General features: G+C 38.4%; 2 protein-coding genes and 1 long non-coding RNA gene across 4 annotated transcripts in view; 2 read left to right on the top strand and 1 right to left on the bottom strand.

Annotated features, from left to right (window-relative positions):
• The window catches only part of LOC110054680 (lymphocyte-specific helicase-like), a 48,455-nt gene extending 32,215 nt beyond the window's left edge, over window positions 1-16,240 (bottom strand). For both annotated transcript variants that reach the window (XM_089279257.1, XM_089279258.1), the window contains exons 1-7: window positions 16,002-16,240; window positions 13,691-13,789; window positions 12,964-13,059; window positions 12,541-12,672; window positions 11,801-11,998; window positions 11,172-11,342; window positions 7,402-7,524 (exon numbers count right to left, since the gene is read on the bottom strand). In XM_089279257.1, the coding sequence (XP_089135383.1) occupies window positions 7,402-7,524; window positions 11,172-11,342; window positions 11,801-11,998; window positions 12,541-12,672; window positions 12,964-13,059; window positions 13,691-13,789; window positions 16,002-16,022 (840 nt within the window). In that variant the 5' untranslated portion in view covers window positions 16,023-16,240. The remainder of the gene's footprint in view (window positions 1-7,401; window positions 7,525-11,171; window positions 11,343-11,800; window positions 11,999-12,540; window positions 12,673-12,963; window positions 13,060-13,690; window positions 13,790-16,001) is intronic.
• A 166-nt stretch (window positions 16,241-16,406) lies between these two features.
• Window positions 16,407-19,469, top strand: LOC149097330 (uncharacterized). The gene is made up of 2 exons (XR_016204099.1): window positions 16,407-17,692; window positions 18,485-19,469. It is a non-coding gene; the product is annotated as an uncharacterized LOC149097330 (long non-coding RNA).
• A 905-nt stretch (window positions 19,470-20,374) lies between these two features.
• On the top strand, window positions 20,375-25,096 carry LOC110054714 (transcription elongation factor SPT4-like). Its single transcript, XM_020761072.2, has 4 exons — window positions 20,375-20,500; window positions 21,979-22,085; window positions 23,408-23,463; window positions 24,522-25,096. The coding sequence occupies exons 1-4, from the start codon at window positions 20,438-20,440 to the stop codon at window positions 24,638-24,640; spliced, it is 345 nt and encodes a 114-aa protein (XP_020616731.1). The 5' UTR covers window positions 20,375-20,437; the 3' UTR covers window positions 24,641-25,096.
• Window positions 25,097-25,153: the final 57 nt, after the last annotated feature.

Genomic DNA, 25,153 nt, shown 5'->3' with positions numbered 1-25,153 from the left:
AAGCACTCTCGATTTGATGTCTGTGACAAGGAAGTACACGTACAGCAATATGGTATAAATTTCAATTACCAAGTAAGTTAATTAACTACTGGCAATTAATTAATTAATTAATACATACATACAATCATTCATTCATTCATTCATTCATTCATTCATATCAATTAATTACTTATAAATAAATAAATAAATAAATAAATATACATTTATATAGCACCATTTTCCACTAATTGTCCATGGCGCTTTACAATACTTTAAAATTAAAATCCTAATCCTTTAAAAACCTAAAATCCTAAATCCTAAGAGTTAAATACACTACATAATACAATTAGGCTACAAATAAAAAGTAAAAACTACAAATCAAATGCACGCTTAAAAGGATAAGTCTTAAGATTTGCCTTAAAAACTGCCTCTGATGATGAAAGTCTGATCTGGAGGGGTAGTTTATTCCAGAGCCTTGGTGCAGCCACGGAAAAAGCCCTTTCACCATACATTTTAAGATTTGCTCTAGGCTCATCAAGCAACCTGTTGTTTGAAGATCTTAGTGTGCGACCAGAAATGTTAAATCGCAGTAAGTCTCTAATGTAATCAGGGGCCAGTCCATTCAGAGCTTTGTAAGTTAACAACAATATTGTCTCAGAGATGGAGAGGCAAGTCCGTACACTAAGAAAAACATGGACTATCTAAAAGGTTCCTTCCTGAATATCAAAGGTATCATTCAAGCAAAATTCAGTGAATTCTGTTAATATTGTTAGGCCATATTCGTATTCCCAGTATTGGACTGGAAGTAACTTGTAACTGACACTACAGGTAATGCTGTGTTTTCAAAAGAAGCCAGTGACTGCGTCAGTATTTTATTAGCATAGTTAATTTAAGCATTCAGTGCGTGCAAATACTCTGCATGGTATGTACCCAATTGTACATATTAAGTTGTGTGTAATTTATGCGTGTGTCTGTTGTAACCGATCTTGGAGTCCAATTAAAGTTATTTAACGTTACATGGTGTCAGGAGTGTCTTTGATCCATGGCTTTCCTTCGCTCCCCATTGGTACTTCACTCTCTCGAAATTAATGACTCCAACATCACTGACAAATGGAGTGAGTGGAAGGAGATGTGGGAGCATTACAGCATTGCTTCAAAAGTTAACAAAGAAGAAGGAGGCGTTCAAGTAGCTGTGCTTCTAACTTTGATTGGACCTGAAGCAAGGAAAGTCTTTAAAACTTGGAGCCTATTGGCTACTGAGAGGAAAGATATTAATGGTGTCATTGAGCGTTTCAACAACTACTGCAATCCGAGAAAGAACATTCCCTCTGATCTTCTCAATTCACAGCAGCAAGAGCCTGGCGAATTGTTTGATCGCTATGTGACTGAACTTCGTCAAATCGCTGATAAGTGTGCCTTTGATGCCATCACGCCTGATGATCTTCTAAGAGATAGAATTATCTTTGGAATTGCTGACAATAAAGTTAGGGAAAGGTTCCTGAGTGAACCCGAACTTAACCTTGCCATGAAGACAATGGACATCTGTCGGGCTGTGGAGATGTCTCAAGTGCAGATTAAGGCAGTGAGCAAGTTCAACCTATCCAACGTTCACCTTCTCAAGGAAAACAACAAGTCCTCAGAGGGAAAGTCATCTGGCAGACAGCTGCTTCCTGCAAATCAACTTCGTTATCCTTGAGGATAAGTTGAGGATGAGTTGCCTGTTTTCCAAGTTTTCAAGGCGTCAGCTAATCAAAGCTCGGATTCAAGTCTTGTAACACTGAAAGTACAGAGTGGAAACTCGATACGTTTTGAAATTGATACCGGAACGCGTTGTAATGTTTTGTCTGCACATATTTACAAGGTGACTGGTGATTTTGACCTCAAGCATGTTACGCTAGCCAAGTCTTCCACTGAGGCCTTCCAAGGGGTTTGAGCGACAAGCGACATTGCATCAAAATGTGGCGACAATTTGTTACCAAAGTACCGACAGCCGACAGAAGTTGACATGAAAGGGGCGACAATTTGCGAAAACGACAATCCATTTTTCATTTCGACAAAGCGACAACTGCACTTTTTTTCTTCGACGGCGACATGACTGTCATGACTTGACAAGGTCAGCGTGACTCTTTTGGAGCTCTATTGTTTGCGTTTATGGTAGATCAGTTGTACAAATATTAACAAAAACAAACCATCATTCAACACTCTTTACAAAGAGTTAAGAATTACGAGTTGTATGTTAACTAGTCAGTCTCTTATTACATCCCATAAAACAAAGACCTCAAAGAGAAAGGAACAAAGGTCGTCAACGTCACCCGTTGCGCTTGTTACGATCCCGAGTCACGCGCCAGAGATTGTCGTCATTATCGAGTTCGCCAGGTCTTTTTATTGACCTTTATTAGGGTATTCAGGTTATTTTAGGTGATCTAAGGTCGGGTGAGAGTCGGCCAATTGTTTGCCATGGGCAAACATAAGAAAGCCAAGAAAAAGACCAACAAGAAGAGTAGAAAGAAGGAAAGGGTGGAAAAGAGTTACAGAAAGAAAGACAGGAAAGGTGAGTTGGCGCTTTTCATAGTTAATCGGTTTTCACGGCCTTAAATATTTAGCTTTGTTGACCATTGTTTGGCAATCCTTTTTTATAATATGGATGATCGTATCGGATAGATAAAGCATTAAGTCATTAAGTTTATAAGGCGATCAGCGAACACGAGCGAGCTAGAATCTTGCACTGCACTCTGTGTACACGTGGACAGATGATACTGATTTTGGAGCGTCTTTTTGCTTCTCGATATTCTTTATTTATTTCTCAGCACACTGATCTCTCAGCCTTAACTTGGTGCAGTGTTTGGCAGTTTATTTTTCCAATCATAGACCATTATACTATTGACGATTCATCATAAAATTATGAAGCATCTACAGCGAACAGCGAGTTCGGATCAGCTTGCAGCCTGCGGTCTGTGTGAGTGTACACCGACTGTGCACTGGAGATAAAGTTTATTTTTCGCCTTTTGACGAATACGTTTACACAGAATGCTATATTAATGATTACCATTGCTGTCATTGATAATAAATTATGGAGACAAAATTGAAATACTTGAAAGCCCTCATACTTATCCAGTCTATCCTGGACGTTCAGACTCATTCATGTTCATTTGGATGGTCATGAGCAGTGTACAAGCGTGCAAACAGCTTGTGGTAAAGACGGGAATGACATGTTCCACCGTAACGGTCCGTAATGCTCACAGCAAGATGACAAGGTCACGGTGACCGGGATAGCAAAATCAAATGAAGATAAAAAAATAATCGACCTTTTTTAAACGTTAGGCGTCAAAATGGTTAATGTTATGACTTCTAGCCATGAAATCAAAATCTCTTGTGTGTCTTGCTTTCTGTTATGTTTTTTTTTTTTTTTAGCTACTTAGTTCTAAACGCCTATACTCAATTCTGTTAAGGCGCAAATTTTGGAGCAATCATTAAATGTTACTAACACTAACAATATTAAATTGTGAAAATTTCGTCCTTATTTCATATTTCAGCATCTTAGAATTTAAGACCAATATTCGCTTTTGCCTGAAAAGTGACGTACGCTCTTCTTATCATAATTTCGGCATATCAGACTACAATAAAACCGTCAAACAGCCGGTAACCTATAAAATCATGTGAAAGGGCAAACAATTTGTCCTAGCTGTCTACTCTCTTTTTCTCATGTATTCATGTTTTGTTGTCCACCAGAAAAGCCCCTTTTAGTGTCTAGCTCGGAGAGTAAAAATGCCGAAAGGCGGATTATGGATAAGAGAAAACGCGCTCACTCCCCATCTGAATATTCTGACTCTTACTCTGAGCCTGAGCGACCTAAGCCTGCCAAGACCCCCAAGAAGGTGCAAAAGCCAGCTTCAGGTTTTCTTAGTGTTAGTGCTGTCCAGAAGTTCACAATTACCAGAAGTCTACACCTGACCTTATCTAGCACTGGGGCGCATGCGTGTGTTTTATTTTATAATCATCCCGCTTAAAATATATTTATTCATAAATGTGTTGGTCGCGGGGTACAGTTGAAGTCATCATAGCAGTTAGCCCTAAGCCCCATTACCATAGATGTAGACTTCTGGAATATTGAACTTTTGTTGATGGTTATTATCAAAAATAGAGTTTTACAAAAATGTTAAACATTTTATTTAAAATTGGAGGTTATAGCGCCGAAATAACCCTGAATCGTCACATGTATACTCGCCAAAATTAGTACGTTAAGATTACGAGCGGCCTTATTTTAGAGAAACGTCAGAGACAAATTTTTGTAGCGACAACGACATATGAATTTGTACAGGGAAACGACAGCGACAATTTCTTCCGCTGGTTAGGCGACAAAGGTACACAGAAGGATGCGACAAGGCGACAAGACTACCCCCCTTGGAAGGCCTCTCCATTGTATCCTTTGATGGCAGAAATATCTCAGTGTTAGGAACAGTTAAACTCCAAGTTTGGAGAGGATCTTTCACTTGTATGTTGTTGTGTCATCTTGTGAAAAGCAAGTGCTGCTGTGCTATTTTGGGCAAGCCAGCTTGCGAAGGGATGGGTGTTGTTGAAATTTAAAGATTTTGACCCAATTCGGTGGCCTGACATGAGTGGTGGTCAAGTGTTTTCTGCTGAGGATGTGATGTCTAGTTGCAGGCCACTTACTAAAGAGCAGGTAATAGAGATGTTCGCCGATGTTTTTGAAGAGGGGCTTGGTTTACTTGGAAAGCAATTGTGGACGCCCTATGTCCCCCATGGGACAAAGAGGACTAGATGATGATTGGTTTACTTGAGGGCGAGTACCGCATCTGTCTTAACAATTCAGCCAAGTCAGTTCAGCATGCTCCCCAGCGAGGTCAGGTCACCCTTTGCAATAAAATCAAAGAAACCCTGGATAAATTACATAGCGCAGGGGTCATTGAGCCAATATCAAAGCCAACACCCAGGATCTCATATATGTTAGCAGTCGAGAATATAAGAATTTGTCACCACCTGAAGGAAAGACAACAAAGCTGTTCTCTGGGAGAACTATCCTATGCCTACCATAGAGGACATTGCAACTCGCCTTCATGGCACCAAAGTGTTTTCTGTCCTCGATGCAAAGAATGGGTTTTGGCATGTCAAATTGGACGAGGAGTCATCGCATCTGACTACCTTTCACACACCTTTTGGCTGCTATCGTTGGTGTAGGAAGCCTTTTGGTATAAGTTTGGCCCCTGAAGTTTTTCAGCACCGTATGCACAAGCTAATTGAGGGTCTCAGCAGTAGAGGTTGTTGTCATCCTAGAAGGTTGGCCTGGCAACATTCATGAGTGCGATCCGGTCTTACGCCCTTTCTTCCAGTTTCGTGAAGCGCTGATTGTTCAGGGAAACCTGGTTCTCTGCGGACCTCGCCTGTTTGTTCCCAGTACCCTCAGAAAGGAGGTTATGTCCCTAGCTCACACGAGTCACATTGGCCTGCGGGGTGTCTTCCCCGCCTTCGGGAGTGCATGTTCTGGCCCAGAATGAGCACCCAAATGAAGGATTGCATGGGTCAGTGTGACGTTTTCCTTCCACATTGCGACTCACAAGTACAGGAACCATTACTTCAACACAAATTTCTGCCTCGTCCTTGGGGCAAGGTTGCTGCGGACATCTATTTTCACTCAGGCCGAACTCTGCTGGTTGTTGTTGACTATTTCAGCAACTTCATAGAGGTTGATTCCCTTTTGTCTGAAACCTCCAAGTTGTGATCAGAAGTCTGATGGCCACCTTTAGCTGATTTAGAGTGCCGGATACACTGGTCACGGATAATGGGCCCCTCTTTGCCTCATCTGAGTTTGCAAAATTCATAGACCAATGGAACTTTCAGCATATTACCTTGAGTCCCTGTTATCTGCAAAGTAATGCTAAGGCCAAGAATACCATTCGTACTGTAGAACGTGTGTTCACAAAGAGTCGAGCCACTGGTGTCAGTGAATTCCAAGCTCTCCTTGATTGGCGTAATACTCCAAGTGAAGGCATGGATGCCAGTCATCTTTTGGGCCGCCGTTGTAAGACTTTACTACCAACTTCTGGAACTCTTGTAACGCTAGAATTTAGCCTCATCAACGATGCTACTAAACTGTGTGCTCGGAGAGAGCGTCGGCGCAGGTACTTAAATTGTGGCAAGCACGTCCTTTCCCATGTGAAGGCTGGCGAAACTATCTGCGCCCATTCACCTACTTGAACATGGAGCATTTGAAGGATTTTATCTTGTCGTGACTGTTTGATTCATATAAGAACATCTTAAGCCGTTGTAAGGACTTAGTTGTGTGACATACGGGCATTGTCACAGCGAAATTTCAATGACTTTGTCCAGAATTATTTATTTATTTATTTTATTTTTACCTAATTTTTTCGTTAACGGGGGAAGATGTGTCGATATTTATTAGCATAGTTAATTAGCATTCTATGTGTGCGAATACTATGCATGGTATGTACCTGATTGTACATATTTAAGTCGTCTGTAATTCATGTGTGTGTCAGTTGCATCCGATCTTGGCTGCTATCATGCAAGATGTCTTCGAGGAGTTCAATTAAAGTTATTTAACGTTACAGTGACCACTGGAGTTCTGCTTCCTACTTGATTATATTTTGCTGGTTACTCTGGCTATGGCAATTAGCTTGTAACAAACAAGTACAGCACTGCGCCTTATTGATAAATCTTTAAGTTGGCAGAGTGACTTACACTCAATTTTGAAGCAATATATTTTTATGCAATACGAAGTACATCTGTTAAAATGAAAACTCAAAGCATTTGCTGTATTTTGTGCCCTTTGCATTATCGTGCGTTTGTAGCCAACTTGCAGTGTTAAATAAGTGGCTGGGCCAACCTCAGCTACTTATTTAAAACTCATGAAGAATGCACAAGAACTTCCCCTAGATTTTTCAGTCAAAATGATCTTTGTCAAAAACACTCCAAATTCCATGTGTGGGTTTGTGTAGGTGTGTTAAACAACATTCGGTATTTTTTCACCATTGTTGCTTCAGAGAGAGCTATCTTAACCCTGACTTGAAAAACACACACAGCAAGAAAATACTGTTCACAAAAAATATGGTACTGTAATGGAATCCATTGTATGTTCAATAGAGCAAGAAAAATGTTGAAATATAGGAAAAAAATTTGACAGGTGCAAATGCAAACATTCTGCATACAAACTGCTCTTCTATTAAATAACTTAATTCCTATTTACATCAAGACAATTTCACACTTTCCACTTTGGACTGCTGCTTCTTATCACAACTGTTTTTCCTAAAAGGACAAGTTATGTCTCTTAAGTTGTTAGAATGGCTTGATTAATCAATGTGGTGGCATATTATCAGTGTAATTCTGTTGTTGACAATAATATCACTGGGAAAACTTCAGATGTCTTGGATAAATAGTTCAAATGATTACCTTGTTTTCCTCCAATTCCCCATCACTCATTTCTGGCACACACTGTAGAGTAGTGGATTCCATGGCAAGATTTTCAGTTTCTTCATTTCCCTCCCCAGCTGCTTTGTGTCTTTTGGTCAGTGACTACAATAGCAATGTTATTTATCCTGGTAAGAAACTCCTGTCGATGATCATTTTCATGTACAGTGAAACCTGTATTAAGCGGACCCCATATTAAGCAGACACCCTCTATTAGGTGGACACCAGCTTGAGTCCTAAAATACCTACTAAAAACACCCTTAATTACAGCTTTAGGGGATTATAATTCAAAAGACACCGTGAATTTTTTTCATATCGTCAAATTTTGATAAGCACAATAAGATGCAACTTTTGATAAAGTTTCAAAAAATCTGTACATAGGGTTCAGAGCCACCTTTAATTTTCACAACTTTAAGTGGCTCCAAACCCTATGTACAGAATTTTTTAAACTTACCAAAAGTTGCACCTTATTGTGCTTATCAAAATTTGGTAATATTAAGAAATTTCACCGTGCCGTTTTTGAATTATAAGCCCCTAAACTTATAATTAAGGGTGTTTTTAGCAGGTCATATTGTTGCTATGGTAACCTATTGTGTCACAAAAATGATAACATGTTTACCAATGATTAGGCAGTTTTTTTGATTCCATGATTGTATAGCATCAAATGATAAAGAGTGGTCATAATTACCCAGTGAGTGTCCCAAGGGTGTCCACTTAGTATATGTAATAGGACTACATGCTGTCCAATTTGGAAATAATTGGATGAAAAAAATTCCAAGGACAGCCAAAATTGGACGAGGCCACAGGCCAAGTCCAATTTGGCTGTCAGGGGAATTTTTTGAATCCAATTATTTCTTAATTGGACAAGCATGTAGTCCTGTTACTTATTAATTATATGGCTCATGAGGTATTAAATAAGCTTTGCAAGGAAAACTACAGTAACTGAAGAAAAACAGACTAGGCCCTTGATCTTCCGAAAGTTGGGAAAGCTTCAAAAACATCCGGTGATCTTCAGAGATCGCCAGAGATTGTCACAAGTTTTCGGAAATCCTGGGAAGTGTTCGGGTGATCTTCGGAAATCTTCGGGTGATCTTTGGAAATCTTCGGAAGGTTTCCTGTGGCCTTTGATAATCTTCAGAAGGTTAATAGCTTAATTTCATTGGCTGAGACAAAATGTCCCATTTTTTCCCAAATTGGACAGTTTCTGCATTTTTACTCGAAGTCTTTATTGAAAACTGTCCAAATTAAATCCCAAACTGGACAGTTTTCAGAAATTAAAGGATAATAGCTGTGCTGACAAAACTGGATTAACTCACTGCTATATAATTAATAATGGTATTAGGACTGAGTTCAATTCAGTCTGTAATCATATGAGTGATTAACAAAATTGGATGACCGCGAAGCGGAAGTCCGATTTGATCATGAGTATGATTACAGACTGAATTGGACGACACAACGTCCTGTTACCAATTAATCAAAACTATGACAAAATTCGAGAAATGAACAAACCATCGATTGAGTGCTGAATGATTTTAAAAGGTCGTTATGAATGCTGAAAAACCCAGCAGTTTACTCAACACAGTGCACTGCAACAGCGTGCGCAAAATGACGCATACTGTCCAATTACAAGCATAACGTGTACACTGTCCAATTAATGCTCAAATCGGGCTGCTGTTAGCCAATCATGTTCAAGAATTTTGTTATAGTTTTGATTAATACAGGTTTCGCTATACATGTATCTTAAAATACACTCCCAAGGTTATAGATGTACTGCTTTCTGAGGCAATACTTAATAATTGAATTAGAAAAAGGCCAAGAATACAGTACAGGTCAGAAAAACATGTGTTGCTACCACATTCTGTTACATTCTGTAGACAATTAATTATGACATCAAACACTGATTAATTTATGCATGCATTAATCAAAGTGGGGTGAAGTCTCTCTACAACCTTTTTAGAATCCAAAAATTTGTTCATCACTCTTACAGTTGCTAAAGGAAGCCTTGTGAAACCCACTTTCAAACTTCAAAATATTACCCTGTGAAAAACTTGGCAAAATGGCTCTTAATTACATTTGTTCAACACACTGACATTTAGCATAGTTCACATGTTGATAAAGTTGAAGTCTTATTTCGAACATATGCTAACTGTAAGCTACATGTTTAAGTCTATTCATTTGTCAACCCCAGACACAAGTGTGGTTTTCCATTGGCTGAGGAACGAAAGAAGCGAAAAACATTTTTCTCACAGACAGCTTGGAGTCTGGGTACAGGTGTGGCCTCGTGCACGATGTTGGTGTAAAATTGCCTAACAAAAATGGTCTCACACTAGATTTCTTATTATTTCTCGTCATTCTTAAAGCCAGTGTCGTAAAACTTTGCAGAATTAAACTTCCATCTATGTGCACCCCAAAAAGCAAAATTTTCTGTCTGAAAGAGATTTATTAGAAGAACAATAACAAAATTCCGAAAACAGGTTGGGCAAAAAGTGCCGTTTTTCCCCTATATTTTTACCGTTATCCTCGCCGATCCTTCCGCAAAGTTGGTGAACAACACCATAAGATTAAGAGGTCAACCAAGACATCGATGTTTTGGTTTGTTTCTCTTCATGTGGAAACCTTTCAATCCCAGCCTAACTCGACTTGTCCATCCATTTCCTTATTTGGACATAACTTGAGCTTGCTGTCAATAACAAAATGGCCACAATGAACATGAAATGGACAAGAAGATGCAGGGAAGATGCTTGCTTAGTGCGTGTAAAAAGAAATTAAAAAGACACAAAATGATTCATTCTGTCATTTTCTTGAGATCACCAGGCTGGACAAAAATTGGACAAACACGTATTTAAAGTTACATCGTTTCCAAATCCTTGGTAAGCTCTCTGATAGCGTAACTTACTAGCATGTGACATTCTCTTATAGTTTGTGTTCTGGAGAATGCTTTTCTCCATTTTTGTGATTCAAAAGAGCTCATTTGACAATAATTTACAACGCTTTGCCCTGTGAAACCTGTAATATGGTTAAGGAAGCTTACATTCGGAATTGAACCAAATCATTTTGCTGGACTCGGAATGAAGTCAAAATACACAAAAAGACAAAAGGGCGTGATTTTTTTGCTGGCGTGAAAGGCAAAAGCAAAAACCACCAAAAAGAGTAACGTGCGCAATTTTGGCAAAAATGGCAAATCACGCCTGCAATGAGCATGATAAGAGTAGTGTAAAATACGGCCCAATGTGTTACATTACTTGCGAAGTTTAGAATGGAGAGTATCTGTTATTTTGACTCCTTACAAGAAAGGCACAAGCACTTTTGAAGACGTAGCTAAGATGGAAGGAAACTACATGAAAATCACTACAAGATGATGCTCATTTGAAGAGAAAAATTTAATAACCTGCGAATTACAGCATTTTTACAACAAATTTTTGTCCATTTTTGCTAATTTTGATTTGTGCACCAACATCGTGCGCGAGGCCGTGTGCAGGGGGGTTTCAGGTCACGTGGCTTGTGTAAGGTTTCAGTTTTTGTTTTGCCATCTGCCATTGCCTGACATGCCCCACCCACCCACCCACCCACCCACCCACCCACCCATGAAGTACTTGTAGAATGTGTTAAGTTGAGGTGAAATTATTCTCTAGCCACTTTTTGTGTCATTGTGAGACAATTATGTTCTTATGCTCCCAGCAGCGCGTGAGAATTGAAGTTTAATTAATTTCGACAATGATTTGAAAACTCAGTAATCATTCAGTTATGATTACCTCTTTGTCAAGATACTCTGATATCATGTAGGCTGACGAATCTTCCATTTTTCTTTTTTTACCAGTAGATTTCCTTTTGTTAGAGGTGGCTTTCTCACTCTGCACACACTCAACAGAGCCATTCAATTTCTTCAGAGCCCTTCTAGTTACTCGGCCTTCTGCCTGAGGAACCTGCAAAATACCAAACAGCAGAAAATTTTACCATGAAAATGTTTGACAGCATTGTGGCATATACAACAACTGTTTCCGAGGTTTGCACTGGTTTACTGCTTGTCTCGTAAAACTCTCTCAATGCCTGTCCCAATCTCTTTTATTCTCAAATATTAGTTTACTTCAATGTAAAACATTCTGCAATAAATCCCTAGATTGCTGTTGTTAACTTTAGTCTCTATAAATAATAAATTCAAGTAAGCATAATACAGTTACCAACAGTTTTTGGTTCATGCAGAATAAAAGACAAAATTTTGACAAGACCAGAATCTTGCCAGTCACCAAGGGAAAATGTTAGCTCCTGAAATATTGTGGGAAATTTTTGCGCCTAGGCTTGTACCCAAAATGAAGTAGAGGCACTTAGTCTCACAAAAATCAATTTAACTGCTACTTGGTCTTTTAGCACAAATGAGAATTACCATTTGCATTAAGTCCTTTTCTTTGTTCTGTTTCTTCTGCAGTTGATGTGCTGTCTTTTCCTGTTGCTTTCTTGCCTCCAATTTCTGCCTTTCCATTTTTTCAAGAAGAAACTGACAGTAGATGTTTGACTTCTCTAATAATAGCTGTAGCCGAAGGTATCTTTGCTTATCCTCCACACTCTTCCACTCTTTTTCAGCCTGGGTTGAGATGCACATACAGTGTACATGACACCACATGGAAACAATATTTAATACTACAAAAACAATAGATAAGGGCCCACCTTCACTGGTTAAAAGTTGTATTTTAAGATAAAGTTTATGTTGCACCAACATATTACAAATTGTGCAAAGGGTTTGTCAAAAGTAGCAAAATTCAATCTAAAGTAGACAAATTTTAATTTCACTGCTGACAAAGTTTGTTCCACCGGATAAAAGGGTAAACCACTCAAATTTGCAGGGTGACTCACAGACGTCACTAGGCTTGGGTAAACCTTGGAATTGCCAAAGCAAGAAAAGCTTGCTGGGCTTGTTAATGAGCCAGCCTTAGTGTTTTCTTCTCTACATCCCTGATGGTTATCCGATGCAATGCTAAGTGAAGTAAGATGAGCCAGTCACAGAACACATGCTGAAAGGAGGAACACAAATGAACAGCTACATGTACAGGACTGAAAATTTTTATGCCTATTAGGTCATAAACAAGAAAGCAATTGGAAACTAGCTATAGATCTACAATTCTCTACCTTATCCATCATTTGCTGCTGTTCTCTTGAAGTCTCTTTGTGAAGAGCTCTTTCCTCTTCCTCCATGGCTGTAGTAATCTTGTCCACCTTTGCTTCTTCCAGTAGTGATGAGTGACTTGCCTCAATATTCACCTGTAGAGATCATCAACTTAAGAAAATTAATGACCTTCTAAGCCAATACGATCATGTGTACTAAAGGCATCCCCAGTCGAGAGCCCATCAATACCCTTGATTGATGCCTCCAATCTACCCTCAATTGACCCTTGTTCCACATTTCATCAATACTTGATTGACACCTCAGTTGACACTCAATTGACATTTGATCAAAATCTTCGTCGAGAGTCAACTACTTTTTGGAGACATGCCATTGAGTGCCGATCGATACATTATTGCCACTGCCATGCCTACAGTATGGTAACTTACCTTGTTTGTTTCTTTAGTAGAATCTGTGCTTTCATTGTTGTTGACATCTAAATTTGTCTGACCCACAGGTTGTGACATACTACTGCTGTCAGTTTTCTGGAAAATGCAAATTGTATTTTCATTTTACTATAAATGGTTTGCTGTCTTGTAATAATTCAGTGAACATGTTTGTACATTGACTTAGTAATTGAATTACACTATCTCAGTTGGTCAGAGGACTGACCAAACATGGACACCAGCATTTAAAGGCAAGATTACCAAGAGGAAATATTGCTATTGACAGCAGCCAAAATCTGCCTTACTGGAGTATCATTGATCACTCTGTGCTATCCGCTGCTTCTGGTAAGCAGTCACACAAGAGCAAGCCCCTGTTGGAGAAGCTGTCTGGGTTCACCATTCAATCTTTCCTCCAAACTAAAAATTATTTTGACTTGCTATGTTCAGCTAAATATTGTCTACCTTGTCAGAAACATAAACTAAAAATGGGTGACTTAAATGAATTTGACAAGGAATGCCAGTGTGTAGTAACTATCATACTGAGAACACTTCTATATTGTATATGTAATAAGAAGGGTTTATCTTTTCCATCTTTCTTTAGTTGGGCTTCTGTTGCTATGTTTCTTAAATCTTTGTTGCAGTTTATGAGTGACATGTACACAAGTCAACTACACACTACACAGTTACTTAAAAAATATATTAGCTACAGTACATGCACATATATTCCAACCTTCTGACTCCTTGATTCCATTATTTCCTGTTCTCCACTGGAAGTAGCTTGATCATCAGCAGGGGAATGTGCACTATCACCCTTCCAATACTTTACAAACTGCAATGGTGGATGACGAAACATTTGTACAGTCAATTTTCCATGTTGACACCGTGTTGATTGGCTCAAATGTTATCTACATTTCTATATCATTTGTTCTAATTTATACTGCACAGTTCACAGAATACACTGTGGGAGCAGAAACTAAACAGGAAGACAACAGTTATAAATCTGTGAGTTTCCAGTGACAGCTTACTTTGACGTGCTATCATAACCCATTATTTTTGTGACACACACATGGACAAATAGAGAAAACAACACATCATTATATTGAAGAAATTTGGGTGGACACAACCCTGTAGTTAGCAAGGGAAGTGGCTTTGATTTACATGCCCTTTTAAAGCTTCACTTACCATTAGCACTACCACATTGAAATCACACAAGAGTATCAGCAGGTCAACTTGATTAGTCTACAGTAACACAAGAGTAAGAACACTGACCTTTTTAAGTTTCACTTATCCCCTGCACTACTCTACACTGGAAACATTCAAGAGTATTGGCAGGTCAAATTTGAACACACGATCTTTGAAAGCCTCAGTTATTTTGCCAGTGATAAGAAAACCAGCACCAGGTGGCAGGTGCGCAAACGAAAGGGGCCAAACAATACATAAAGCTTTAGGCTATTTTGAAAAATTGGGGCATGTATATCAGCATGGTCTCCAGGGCAGAAATAAACTATCGTAGTAACATTTTGTGTAAGTGCACCAGTTGTGTTAATAATTCCAAATGTTGCCTACATTTTCACAAAACTTAACCCTGCAAGAAGCATTTCAAACTGCTGCACAGATAAACAAAATAGTTGAAAAGAACAGAATTTGATGGTGCATTTTGCAAAAAATTCAAACTTCTAATTGATAGATTTTCTTCATTTTTTTGCTAGACATAGAAAATACATAGAGAAAATGATCCATCAAAAGAAAAATAGGGGTCACCAAACGTCCAAGATCGTTAAATTTAGGCAAAGCTATAGCAATGGCGCGGTGGCCTCATGGTTAGTGCGCTCATCTCCGGATCAAGCGGTCCAGGTTCGAGCCCTGGCCAGGGACATTGTGTTGTGTTCTTGGGCAAGACACTTTACTCTCACAGTGCCTCTCTCCACCCAGGTGTATAAATGGGTACCGACGAACTTAATGCTGGGGTAACCCTGCGATGGACTAGCATCCCATCCAGGGGGGAGTAGAAATACTCCTAGTCGCTTCATGCTACAGACACCGGGATAAGCTCCGGCCTGGTGGGCCACTTGGCTCGTTTGCAGACTTTACCTTTTTTTTTTTAGAAAATACATAGAGAAAATGATCCATCAAAAGAAAAATAGGGGTCACCAAACGTCCAAGATCGTTAAATTTAGGCAAAGCTATAGCAATGGCCATCTGCCCTATTATTGTTCATTTTATTACTTAGCGCACACTCGAAGCATGACGTGGTGTCTTAATTGGCATGCGCAGTAAGGATGTGCAGAAACAAATGGGAAAAAAGTGTTAACCATTAAATTCAATCTGCACAAACCATAACTACTTTCTTTCTCATCTTCTTTTAGTTATTTAAGGAAAAGTGTCTCATGCATGAAAGAGAAATCCTTTTCTTATCCAATTTTCAGAAAATATACATTTCCCCTTCCAAGAAAGGTTATTAGAATTTTGGAGAGAAAAAGGGGATTCAAATGCCAAATTTTTTAAAGAAAAGTGTGAAGCTAAATTGGAATTTCCGGAGGAATGGGAGGGGTTTGGGTATTTTCGGGAACAACAAACACATTGTCTCGATCTTGATGCCTTCTGCAACTCTTATCATGATCTCGAGGTATCTTGTTCAAACGGTACTTGTAAAATGTACCCTTGCACATCATCGGCACATAGAATGTGATAATAACAATCATTCCGGGCTTTTTTTTTTAGAGGAAATTACAGTTTACAGCATTTAAGCTTAAATTAATTAGGCTTAAATTATCCTTTGGACAGCACAATATACAATCGATGTAAGCTAACTGTGCCTTGGAAGTTTTCCCCGGTATTTCCCCTCAGTTATTTCCAAAAAATCAAATTCAAGTTGCTTTGAGGTCACTTCTTTGGAGGGTCGTTGGTTTTGCAAGGTCGCAACTATCGAGATTTACCACAGGGAGTCGTTATTTTCAGCAATTTCAGGACTTTACGGTGAACGAACACAACCGCATGGTACACTTACGTAACACGGCTGCATATCAAATGAAACAACTTACCGCCGATAAAACTGGGTTCATATTTTTATCCGCATGGATGGACGCAAAAGTTGATGTTACAGGTTTAAACTTCACAAAACAAAATGTGTACACGATGTGCAGGCCAACGGAGCAAGCGACCAAACTCTTGTCAATCGATCACGCATGCAAAGATTCGCGCCAAATAGTCGCACTAATAGTCACGTGGTTTAGCACAGCTTCGGCTGTCCTTCGGAAGACCATCGCGTCGGGTTTCGAATCGGAGTCTGCTGCCAGGGAGTCCCCTACAGGGAGTCTGCAGTGATCATTCGACAGAAAATGCGGAAATTTCCCACATTTTCCAGTTTACTTTGTTTCCGTACTGGTCCGTATTGGAAAATGTACGCCGCCAAAGGTTCCAAATCATATTTAAATACCGGACATTTCCGCTGGCGTGTGGTGCGATACATTTTATCCCTAGGAGAAAACCCTTGTGAGTTATATCCAAATTTTCATAAATTTCTAACCGGGATTTGCTCCCACAGGAGCTCCTGGTTCCCGCAATTTTCATTTGAAGGTTTTTGAAAGGGTTGCAGTTTGGAAATTCAACAATTCTCGTATTTTCCGGAAACTTTCTCTGGAAATTTCACGCAATAGCATGAAATTTTTGCGGGACTTTTATTTTGCGGTTTGGCGATTTTTTTTTTTTTGAGGGTTGCGGGAACAAATTTTTGCGGCTCGAATCACAGGTATCCCAAGCTCCTTGGCAGTCGTGAACATTATTATATGACATTGCTTAACAGCGTAAATATAAGAGTTTGTATGGGAATGTAGCCGAGTGGATCCGCAGACCACTTTGACAATGTTACGACGAAATGAAAAACTGACGTTTATAATTTGTTTTTTACAAATTATAACAAATTGTCAAATTGTCCGATCTCGCTCGTTGCCACATCGCATAAATTATAAATTCATGGCACGAGCGCTTTTTGGATATGAGATGATAGGTAGCCAACGAGGTACGTAGGGACGACTTGGCTATAATCATTTCATATCCAACAAGCGCGAGTGGAATAAAACTAAAATAAAACTGAAAACGCTCAAAAAATATATATTTGTGGAGCATGGTATAATGGCTCATAACCCATGATGCCTAAGTCTGATACTCAGGTCATCTCTCATTCTCGTCCCCAGTGCTACTCGTCTTAAAATGCCGTTGACGAGTAGCTCTGGAAGCACCCAAAAATTCGAATTTTTTCATTGGCTGACAAAAAATAAATGCGCAGCAGAAATGAAAATTACAAAGCTCTACGCATTCCATTTTACTTCCGGCCCGGAGGCGGCACCTTCGCTCAGTTGACACAGGCGCGCTTTACGAAAAAACAAATGGTGACCTTTCCCGATCGATCCGAAGGAATCGTTAAAGTTTCCACGTAACCAAAGGAGTACGTCGCCTGCAACGATGTCATTCACGATCGTAATCATCGTCCTTTGTTGTAGCAGCGGAGAAGTTGGAAGAAACGTTTAGAACTCGGAGAATCAACCAGCTAATACAACAATTACTTCGTTGCTGACCATACCCCAAGAAATCATAAAATTAAGTTCGAATCGGCAGTGGGTTTTAAGAAACGTTTGTCTTCCTTTATGAAAAGCTCAAAAGGAAACTTAGAGCCAGGTGAAAAGACGAAGAAATATCACTCTTGCTAAGCAAATGTGGCACTGGAAATGCGAAGGTGAGTGTGTTTTTCTCTCTCTGAAAGATCAAGGAGATCAGATTCTAGCAGTCCAAAATGTATTGATATTAAATTGCCAAAATGAGTCAAAGGTCCGTGTTATAATACTCTGCTACGTACCTGGATGCTGTAGCAAATGGTCTGAACATGAAGTTTGGTTTGTTTCTTCCACATATTGTTATGTATGTATCTTTTACCATCTGTTAAGGAGCTTCTGCTGTTATAGATATATATAATATCTTTTTTTTTAGCTCCACTCTCTTTATTATTGAGACCTCTCCTATAGTCTCCCCCCAAAAAACACAAACAAACCTTTTGTGGTCAGGCAAGAGTTTAGTTTGCTTTAGAGCCTTCACCCAAATTTATTATTATTTTTTTATAATTTACTTGTGGAAATGATGTGTAAAGGTAAATAACCATAGATAACCATAGCTGAAATTTGAGGCCCTTTCCTCTCTCCCCATTTTAGTTAGGAAGCAACTGCAACTAGCAAAACTTTATTCCATCACAATAACATTAATCAGTAAATAACAATAATTTATCATCCATGCAAATAACTGTGAACAAATATAAGAGACAATTATTTATACATGTATAACTGATAACGAATCATCAGGACTAGTGGGTTTCCAAATGTAATGTGGGAATTATCTCTACTAAAAACAAATCAAACATTAAAGGTGAACAGAGTTACATTAATATCCCCATAAGAAAAATATCATAATCTTTTTGTTAGCCTTTGAAAGATAATTTATTTCCTGCCATTATTTACTATTCTTTGTTAATTTTCAGACCATAATAGTGCTACATAAATTCCTTGAAGGATGACCATTTATGGATAATTCAAATGGGAATGTTGCTCTTGCAGTTCAATAAATACTACTGAAAAAAATGGAGATGGAGAAAGAACCATTGTTGATAGTAAAGCTATGTGGCTGATGTTCTGATCAACCACAAGACGTAGAAAGTATACATTGAGATTTGTTGTTGCACATGGTTGTATAACAGGCTGAAGAGCCTTATTACCATGAAGTAACATGAATTGTAAAAGAGCAATGTCACTGCTTTGTTTCCCATTCATTTTGTTCATGCAGTTTCCTAAAAAAAAATCTTCCTTAATGTACATTGAGGCACACCAATATGAATCACTCTCTTCACATCAGGAACCTCTACATGTATACCAATGCCAGATACTAATGTTATAGTTACATCATTTTAGCTGTATTATATTTTTGGTAACACCATGTACTCATATGGGAATACTGAAATAAATTGGTGTTGTTGTTGTTGTTGAAAGCACCCAAAAGATTAAGCTTTATATAAGCTGGTTGAAAGGTATAAAATGAACAAAAACAATTACATCAACAAAAGCAGTGGGGGACGGGGGACAAAATGGTGGAATAGCCCTATATCTAGTTTTGTAATGTCTACAGGCTTTTCTCAAACCTGAATATACAAAAACCATCATTAGATGTTCCAGATAAGCTAATTAAAATTGCTGCAGAGCCATTATGGAAGCCCCCAGCACACATATATAACCACTCGATAACAACTCGCATAGGACTTTTATTTTTTTCTTGGCGTTTTTCTTAACATGGTTGTAACCACTTCAAAAGGCCAATTGCTACCTATACCCTGGTTACCACACACATATTTTTTTTATTCTTTCCATAGCCATATGCAAAATAGATTTCTCTTCTCATATTTATTTAATTATAATACTGATGTAAATTAATTCTGTAAATAATGCACAATAAAAGTTGATCGATTGATTTAATTTGACAGTTTAATGATCTGTTGATTGTGTAAGACCCTTTTTTGTAAAAAAAATAGAACAGAATGGGGTTACTTGAAAAAATGAGGACGTGAAAGATCCTATGAAAGTGAGCACCTTTATTACATTCCTTGCAAGGAAACATGAGCAAAACTCCAATACAACAAAACTTTCCTGAGTTCAACAGATTTTTATTCTACTGCAGCTTACAAACCTATGTAAATAACCAGGAAGTAAATAGCTCTTACCATTAAAAAATTTTCCCTTCATCTATCAGCACGGCTTATATTTAAATCCTCTGGTCAGTGATGCAATTTCCACGGCTGATTTCCACAAACGCTTCCGTGTGTCCATAAACAAATTTTACCGTGTCATCGATAGACGTAATACATGCCGTATCCTGATTACTTTGCTTGAAAGCTTTCACAACTGCACCTCGCTCTTTAAACTTCTCCTTTTTATCGAATATGAAGAGAAGAAACAACAAGAACACAGCTATCGATTCCTGAATTTTTCTGGACGGTCCACCACAAAATGCACCGCGAAACCCGTTGGTAAAATATTACACAAGCTGGCAATCGTGTTTGAAGCGGCGACGGCATTTAAGGCCGCTTTCTACTCTCTTTTTAACTCTAAATCACCTAACTTCAGCGAAGTGAAAACACATGTCAGCGTTCCGATCTGTTTACATCTGAAGAATACTCTCTATTCCTCTCTCCCCTCCCTCAGGATTAGTTTCTGAGCATGAGCAGATGTACAGGCCAAAATTACGCATGCGTTACCGGATGTCGTGATTTACGGACATCCGGTAATGGCTGCTACCAGAGCCCTCCGTTTCTCCGACCACGTGACCAAAAGAAACGGAGGCTCTGGGGACGAGAATGGTCATCTCTTCGATCACCACGCTTGCGCGCTTTGGTCAAGAAAGTTTTGCGGTGAGGTCCTGGGGCAAGTACGGTTTGGAATTCAACATGGAGAGTGTTCCAAAAGAGTTAAGAAATCTTCGAGCTTGCCTACTTTGTTCATTGGTGAAGGTAGGAAATTTTAGCGAATGGGAAACATGCTTAGATTTCTGTATAGCTATATACGGCATAACTATATACGGGGGTGTGCGGAAATCTTGCTAAAATAACCTATTAATTAGCTGTGCCCAAACCAAAGAAAATGTGGTTCTCAGTGTTTATAAATTTTACTTTCATTATGATTTTCCTTAATTTCTTGCGATGAAATCTTACAGCCTTTTTCACAATATATCAAGTTCGGATAGACGAGAAATTTAAACACGAAAAAAGTAGGGGTTATGCCGACAAATTTATGTCTTTTCACTCCACTTAAAAATTGGTCAGATTGACTTTCCTGAAAAACAAACAAGCTTATAACCAATGTACCCGAAAGAGAAAAACAGAAGAAAATTCACTGCCTGTTTTGCTTTCCATGATGTCCGATGTGATAATATATAGACCTTATCATGGTTTTGGAGGCCATCTTCGGTAGGGTAGGCAATGGTGTCATAAATTACACTGTTTGTATGGTAATCCGATGGAAAGATGAATGTGACAATGACATCATTATGGCTGCCTTCATTACCCTTTGGAGGAAAATTTCTTACTGCATAGAAAGGTGGAAGAATGCAACCAAAGGTTGCTTTGTACCTGGTGTAGTCAGTCAAACGTTCAGTAATCAAACTCAATCAAACTCCAATCATTTTATTGATTTTGATTGGGTTTGGCGATCAAACAGAATCAAACTCACCCAAACTTTTTGCCAATCAAACACAATTGAATGTTTGAAAATTGTTCAATCAAACTCCAATCGTTCAATTGATTTGGATTAGGTTTGGCAGTCAAACATAATTGAACTGTAGATTGATCAATACTTGTGACATTCCTAGCCAGTTTCAGTCAGTTTCAAACAGGACATTAAGGTCAACTAAGTTTGTATAAACTTGAAGTCACATCAAAAATTGCCTGTGCTAATGGGCCTCAGTTTAGCTAGTAAGAGAATATCCCCAGTCAATATTATCCCACTTGACTATATTGAAATGTGTTGAAGTATTCTTTACACTTGGGTCGCATATATAGTTTTCACAGGGAAATCTCTCAATTTATGACTCAATTCAGATAAGACTGCAGTGCTTAGCAATTTTTTTACTGGTTTTTTAAGATTGGTTCAACTGATTGGTTTGATTGGTTCAATTTTTCCATTTGGTTTAGTAATCAAACCCCTGGGTTTGAAAATCAAACTTATCCAAATAGTGTCCAGTTCGATTACATTCAATTATCAAACCAATCGGCAATCAATCAAACGATTGGAGTCAGTTGAGTTTGATTGATTTTCATTGAGTTTTGTCTATTGACTATGCTGGGTTTGTGATATTTTCAGGCAGTACTGGCGAGTGAGATTTGAATTACTGTAGGTGAAATGATATATTTGCTACCAATTTATATTGTTTTGATGGGTAACGGCCATTGCTTGATTTCATGATTATTGATTTGTCCCTATTAATTTGTAGACTCTTGAGCAATTTGAATATGATGGTTGTGAAAATTGCGAGAAGTTTCTCAGACTAAAGAACAACAAAGAAAACATTCTAACCTGTACTAGTGCAAACTTTGATGGGTAAGTTACTGTCTGTCTAAAGTGGCAACTTGATTTATAGAGTGTTAACTAGTAGTAATGGATGATTAAAAGGCATTTCCCCAACAGGGTTTTTTTTTTTTGCATTTCTAAGTTCCACTGGATAGGAAATTATTTCACCCCAGAAATATTTTGTTTGACCAAAGTGCATTCCACATCCTTGCTAAGAAAAGCTCCTGAAACATCTATGGAGCTGGAGAGAGCTGAACTTTCTACATGATTTGAGTGAGACATTGGTAGAATTCCTACAAAAATTAAGGATCATAGGTTTCTCTGTCAGAGCATATACAGTGTACAGCCATCTGAGTTCAAAATCTCTGAGAATCTCAGGCTGAAATCACATTTTCAAACTCATTAATAATTCATCAAGTTAAAACAAAGAAAATCACAACCATGAAGGAGGTCTGGATACCTGGTCTTAATTAGCATAGATTTTGATGATTTCACTTCTTCGTTTACTCCCTAGTTTTTGTTTTGATTAGAGGATATATCAACCATGGAGACAGTGTTTCATTGGCTGTCCAAACACCTCGAATTTCGCCAAAAATACTCCTCTGCACATCATATTTTCAACTCTCTTCTCAATGTTTGGATATGCTGATGAAACACTGTCTCTTGTGTTTGATGTATTACATCAAATTGCCCTGAAGTTGTATGTGACTTAGTGTTCCAGCCCTAGTACTACAAAACTATGATCAAAATTCAGTTGAAAATTGGCCATGTTAGTAAAGTCTTGTTCAAATCAAAAATATTTTTGCAGTTCTAAGTCCTTTGGGTTATGTGTAGATTCAAGTCTGTGAAAAGTAAAAAAAAAATGTTATGAGAACTTAAAGTAGTAGACACCATGTAAATGAGGTACATTCACTGTGTATTGCCTCTCAGAACAGGCTAATTCATTGGTTATAAAGAAAATTAATAACTGGTCTTGCAAAATAGCCCAATTCCAAAGAAAAAATGCACACTGATTGGTTGAAAACAGTATTTCTGTAACTCAATAGAAACACAGAAAAGTTGTTATAATCATGTTGATCATCATTTTCTTTGGGCTGTTTTCGAATTAAAAGGATAGAAAATATGTTCATCATGTTTCTATGGAGTTGTAGAAACACTTGTGAAAGTTTGGGAGAACTTGTTTGTCTCATGTTCCAGCAGCATTTCTTGTTCTCCCTCTAGAGGTAGTTTTCAAACAATAGAGGTAGTGTTTATGATGCAACCTCACTCCTAGGGGAATGAAACTCAAAGTAGAGGTTCAGTGCCACTGCTGACTGGTAGTTTTCTTTCCTCCTTTTATGCAATTACACCAGAATAATATCACTCATGACTCCTGAGGACAGCTGGGTGGCCAGGTGGCAAAGAATTGGTAAGCCAGATCACCTAATATTATAGTACAGTGTGATCATCTGGGTAAGTGTCTGGAAAAAACTGTTGGCAACTTTTGTACTGACGTTTCAAAAACCTGGGAAGAGGTCGTTTTCACTATCAAGTGTTTGCCATTGGTGTTAAAGTCACGTCTGTTGAAACTGACTGGTCTGTTTTGCATTGATGTTATTGGCTGTAAGACCTGTATAGAGTTTGTCAAGAGTGATTGTTCAGTTAGTACAATTTGCTCAGTCTATTGTTAGCTATTGTTAAGCCTTGAGCACAGTCCTGGTCAATTTTGTGGTTTGAATGTGAACAAAGTTCAACAATGTGATTGTTGACATCACCATTTCTCATCACTTGTTGGTGTTTAATCAGTCTCATGTTATTTTTAGTTTCCACCAGTGTCACTACTAATAGGGGAAGCCTATTATTTGGACAAATTTTGATCCTGTCAACGGCTCCCTTTCCGTCATAAGTGTGCTGTGAGATTGGAGAACTTTTTATGGAAATTTTATGTTTCACTTTTTGGGATGCAAGATACAGTATTAGTTAGGACTTTTTTTGGGGGGGGGGGCAGGGTTGAAACTTAGGGTCCTCATTGTTGTCAAGCAGTTGGAGCATTTGATCATCAGTCATTTTTTCATACAAACAACGACATGCAAATGACAGGTCACTGGTGTTTATTGCAAGCAGGGTCTGCAACTAAACTTGCACTCTGACATGTATCATAATGAATAGTTTAACTACTAGTAGGTAGTCTCTCTATGATGAAAAACCCTATTAAGCACTAATACTTCTCAATATGGCTAAATAGATCTCAGCAATTAATGTAGTCTGCCAAGGCTCTTGGATAAAAGATAGCAGCAATGCAACCTCAAGATGGGGGTCTTAAATCAAGCCGAAGGGAAATCACTGGTTCTGATTAACAGTTCATTGTGTAGTAGGCTATTATTGTTTTACCTGTAGGAGTGCAAGACACCTGTGAATATTGTTGTCTGAGAATTACTTTGGAACATCCCTTTGACAATATGCGACTGGTTCTTTGTTTATTATTAGATACACAAGCAAGAGGTTGCTATGCCATTTCTGTGAGCGGTAAACTACCAAGTCATGTGGTGCGTGAACTAAAGGCAAGAGGGGTTACTTACAGATCAAGGGACAGAACAAACCAGTGAAAAAATCTGGTTATTAAAGAAGTTCCTATTGGACTAATCTACTTGTTCATGTAAGATTGCTGTCATGAAACAACTACTAGACACTCAGTTTCAAGAATGAAGTCCTCATTTATTTTGACATGTCGACAGCAATTTCACCCTAGCTTGCATGTGCACATGTATTAAGATGCTGTTAGAAAAGCCTTTTGCTAGGAAATTGCTCAAACAAAAGGTACTAATATCAACGTCATACCGCATCTGCCTTCACATGTTGGCTAATGCTTACACATTTGTGAAAACCAGTCTGACATGTGAAGTTAAAATTTATGTACTTTTTTTAAGGTGGAATGGATGTGTAGAATGTAATTTAATTGGCAGAAAAACATTTCAGTAAATTCATTGTAAGTTTCATTTTTGTTAGCAAAAAAGCTCCCATTCTCTATTGAAAGTCATCAATAAAAATGATTAGCCTTTGAATCATGGGTGTAGTTTTTTCTTAGTCTTCCTTGAGGGCAGCTGTTGCATAGTCAACAG

The sequence above is a fragment of the Orbicella faveolata genome, unplaced genomic scaffold, assembly GCF_042242905.1.
Source record: "Orbicella faveolata isolate gen_17 unplaced genomic scaffold, um_ofav_v1 contig_47, whole genome shotgun sequence".
NCBI lineage: Eukaryota > Metazoa > Cnidaria > Anthozoa > Scleractinia > Merulinidae > Orbicella > Orbicella faveolata.
The sequence above is the reverse complement of the archived record's forward strand: the minus strand, read 5'-3'. Positions and strand labels throughout refer to the sequence as shown.

Bases quoted from the DNA above. Each gene is read 5' to 3' on its own strand.
- LOC110054714 (XM_020761072.2), top strand. From the start codon at position 20,438: ATGGAGAGTGTTCCAAAAGAGTTAAGAAATCTTCGAGCTTGCCTACTT. The intron at 20,501-21,978 runs GTAGGAAATTTT...ATTAATTTGTAG, and splicing joins TACTTTGTTCATTGGTGAAG to ACTCTTGAGCAATTTGAATA. The intron at 22,086-23,407 runs GTAAGTTACTGT...CAATTACACCAG, and splicing joins ACTAGTGCAAACTTTGATGG to AATAATATCACTCATGACTC.